This window comes from Diospyros lotus, chromosome 4 (genome assembly GCF_014633365.1).
Source record: "Diospyros lotus cultivar Yz01 chromosome 4, ASM1463336v1, whole genome shotgun sequence".
In the NCBI taxonomy this organism is placed as follows: domain Eukaryota; kingdom Viridiplantae; phylum Streptophyta; class Magnoliopsida; order Ericales; family Ebenaceae; genus Diospyros; species Diospyros lotus.
Genome location: NC_068341.1, coordinates 5,576,262 through 5,579,464, shown reverse-complemented (window position 1 = coordinate 5,579,464; position 3,203 = coordinate 5,576,262). Strand labels below are relative to the sequence as shown.

The window sequence follows — 3,203 nt, the reverse complement described above, 5'->3', positions numbered from 1 at the left end:
TTTTTCTTTCTATATTGGAAATTGAGGCTTTTCTAGATAAAGGACAAAATTATGACCTTTGGGTAGCTGTCAAATTTTGACCTTTTGGGTTCAAGGTATTTCCACGTCATTTCTCTCTCCTGTGCGTCAACCTGCGCGTTTAAGTAGCAAAACTCATACCCCAAAACTGCCACTCAAATTACATGCTCCTTCCTCACTTCTCTCTCTCTCGCCCGTGCTCGTTACAGATTTGCGTATTTAATTTTGTCAAACTTCGACTTAAATATTTGCGTATAATGATCTTTCATGGTTGATAGTAAATGATAATTGACTATGACAAGAAAAATTAAGCTGAGCAATATCCGATATTAAATAATAGTAGCTGCACGATATTAAATTTTGGATAAGTAAAATGATTGTGACGATGATGGGTGAAAAAGTGAGTCCATGCGCTTAAGAAGTAATGATGGATGATTGAATGTCTATATTTAAATGAAGGATAAATATGAATTTGTATCTTCAAATATTTTTAAAATATTAAAAATAAATTACGAAAAAAAGTGTCACTCCAAATAAAATTTCCCGTTGACTTGTTTGGTGGTTGGAAGAATTCTTATTCATCCCCTCTCTCACTCTTACTCAGATATATAAATTGTGAGGTTCAGTGAGATTAATATTCGGATTCAGATCAAGATGGAGTATCGAACTTTGGAGATCAACGTCATGTCGGCCAAGGATCTGAAGCAGGGCAATCTCTTCACCGAGATGAGCGTCTACGTCGTCGTTTCGATCTCCGGCGATCCCGCCACCAGGCAGAACACCGCGGTGGACAGAGACGGCAACACCAACCCCACCTGGAACTTCCCCATGATGTTCACCTTTGACGAGTCCGCCCTCCAACAGAACCGACTCACCCTCGTCTTCAACCTCCTCTGCGACAAGGACGTCGTTGAAGTCCACGTCCCGGTCAAGGAGCTCGCCGACTCCATCGACACCGGAAAACTCCAGTTTTTCACTTACCCGGTGGTAAAGCCCTCCGCCAAGCTCAAGGGCAAGCTCAGTTTTTCGTACAAGTGGGGCGAGAAATTCGCCGGATCGGCGGCCGCTAAGTATGATGTACCGTCGACAGCCTATCCGGGTACTGCGGTGGGGGATTCATCGGTAGCTGCTAAGGCGGGGCCGAGCTATGGATACCCACCGCCGCCGCCGCCGCCCTACAATACTGGGGCATATCCGCCACCGCCTCCGGGCCACGTGTACCCGCCGCCGACTCCTGGCCACGAGTACCCGCCGCCGCCGCCTCCTGGCCACGTGTACCCGCCGCCGACTCCAGGCTACGTGTACCCGCCGCCGACTCCGGGCTACGTGTACCCGCCACCGACTCAGAGCTATGTGTACCCGCAGCCGCCTCCGGGCTACGTGTACCTGCCGCGGACTCCGGGCTACGTGTACCCGCCGCCGCCTCCGGGCTACGTGTACCCGCCACCGCCTCCTTATGGGGGCTATCCACCGCCTGGGTACGGGTATGGGTACGCGCCGCAACCGGGATATGGGAACCCGGAGCCAGCGCAGCAACCGGCGGCAAAGAAGAAGAGCAAGTTTGGGATGGCGGTGGGGACTGGGGTGTTGGCAAATGTGATTGGTGGGCTGTTGGTGGCCAGTTTTAATTGACGAAATGAGAGAAGTGAGAGAGAAGCAAGGGAAACAAATCTGTATTGGCGTGCCTCTCTGCTCTTATTATCTCCAATCACAAAAACTGTGTTAGGATTAATTAGCAGCGAGTGGGTGGGTGTAAACCTTGGGATGAACTGTGAACTCATCAATATCTTGGATTTGATCTCCCCTATTGTGCCATTGTGCCTTGGGTTACTAGTGTGGCTAGGGCTTGTGGCTAGGGCTTCAACTCCAGCATTTGATTAATTTCTGTTTCAAGGACAATAAAACTCTTAGCTACGTTGACTAATAGAATATGGCGACAATGGACGATTTGCTTTATGCTATATTTATCTTCATTGCTGACTGCATTATCTGGCATCTAAATCAATGATTCTCCGTGCCAAACTGTCGATCACTGCACGGAATATAAAGCTTTTCTTCCCCCTCTGATGAGCAAATGTGTAGTCTTTCAATTTGTCAGTTGTCACCATTTGTGGGTTTACTAGGACTGAATTGTTTCGATAGACGTTAGGTTGGCTCAAATGAGAGAAGTGAGAGAGAAGGTAGGGAAACAAATCTGTATTATTGGTGTGCCTCTCTGCTCTTATTATCTCCAATCACCAAAACTGGAGTGTTCAGTAACCGGTAGGTATGGTGTGGTTTTTTGGGACAAACTAATGGTTCTAATAGGAATGAATGGTAGTGGATTAATTGGCATTGGGTTTACGTTCTTTCCGTTTCCTGTGAGGCTGTGCCTGTAGTGTCTTGGGCTGTGATATGATATGAACGAATGTAACTGTGAATGAATGCATGTAACTGTGAGCCACTTACCCACATTGGTATTTGTTACAAATCGGGTAAAATTTGTCATTCAAATAGTTGTTGCTAGAAGATGATGATAATGATGATACATAAAGAGGGGTATCGAATGGATTGGATGGGTACAAATAGTTCATGTGATTGGCTGGCTATTTGGTATTTAATTAACACATTAATTAATTCCCACTTCAAAACTAATTTGCACAAATTAAATGCTAAACAATGTTTTATAATATATATATATATATATATATAGGATATGCCGGATAGCAGCCCTCCCCTTGTCGGAATATATATATATAGGATATGCCGGATAGCAGCCCTCCCCTTGTCGGAAGTGTACTTGTCACGTAAAAAATTAAAAAAAAATGATAAATGAGTCAAATAAATTAATGAGACTTAACAAGAGTCCGAAGTTGAGATGAATGCCTCCAATGATAGCTATTTTTCAAACTCAATGCCTCCTAATGTGAATGCATGCTAGCTGCAAGCAATCTTATATATATATATAGACACACACACACACACCTATATATGAATAGTAAAAGAGAGTGGATAGGCAAGAAAAAGGAGGGTTTGCATATGTATTTGCAATTGCATTCCACAAGCACAAGCAATGTAGACTGCAGTAGCAAAAAGACAAATATTGAGAGCGGACGGTGGGGGCTCAGCGAAGGAGGGCATCTCAAGAAGTCGAATTTTAGAACCCCTATCCAATCATTTAAGCATTATAAGCACCTTCCAAGTTT

The 3,203-nt window shown here is 44.7% G+C and overlaps 1 protein-coding gene across 1 annotated transcript; it reads left to right on the top strand.

Moving 5' to 3' along the window:
• The first annotated feature begins 601 nt into the window (after positions 1 to 601).
• Positions 602 to 2,121, top strand: LOC127800612 (protein SRC2-like). Its single transcript, XM_052335324.1, has one exon. The coding sequence runs from the start codon at positions 673 to 675 to the stop codon at positions 1,648 to 1,650; it is 978 nt and encodes a 325-aa protein (XP_052191284.1). The 5' UTR covers positions 602 to 672; the 3' UTR covers positions 1,651 to 2,121.
• The last annotated feature ends 1,082 nt before the right edge of the window (positions 2,122 to 3,203 follow it).

What these genes read in the sequence shown, in the direction of transcription:
- LOC127800612 (XM_052335324.1), top strand. Translation starts at nt 673, where the DNA reads ATGGAGTATCGAACTTTGGAGATCAACGTCATGTCGGCCAAGGATCTG.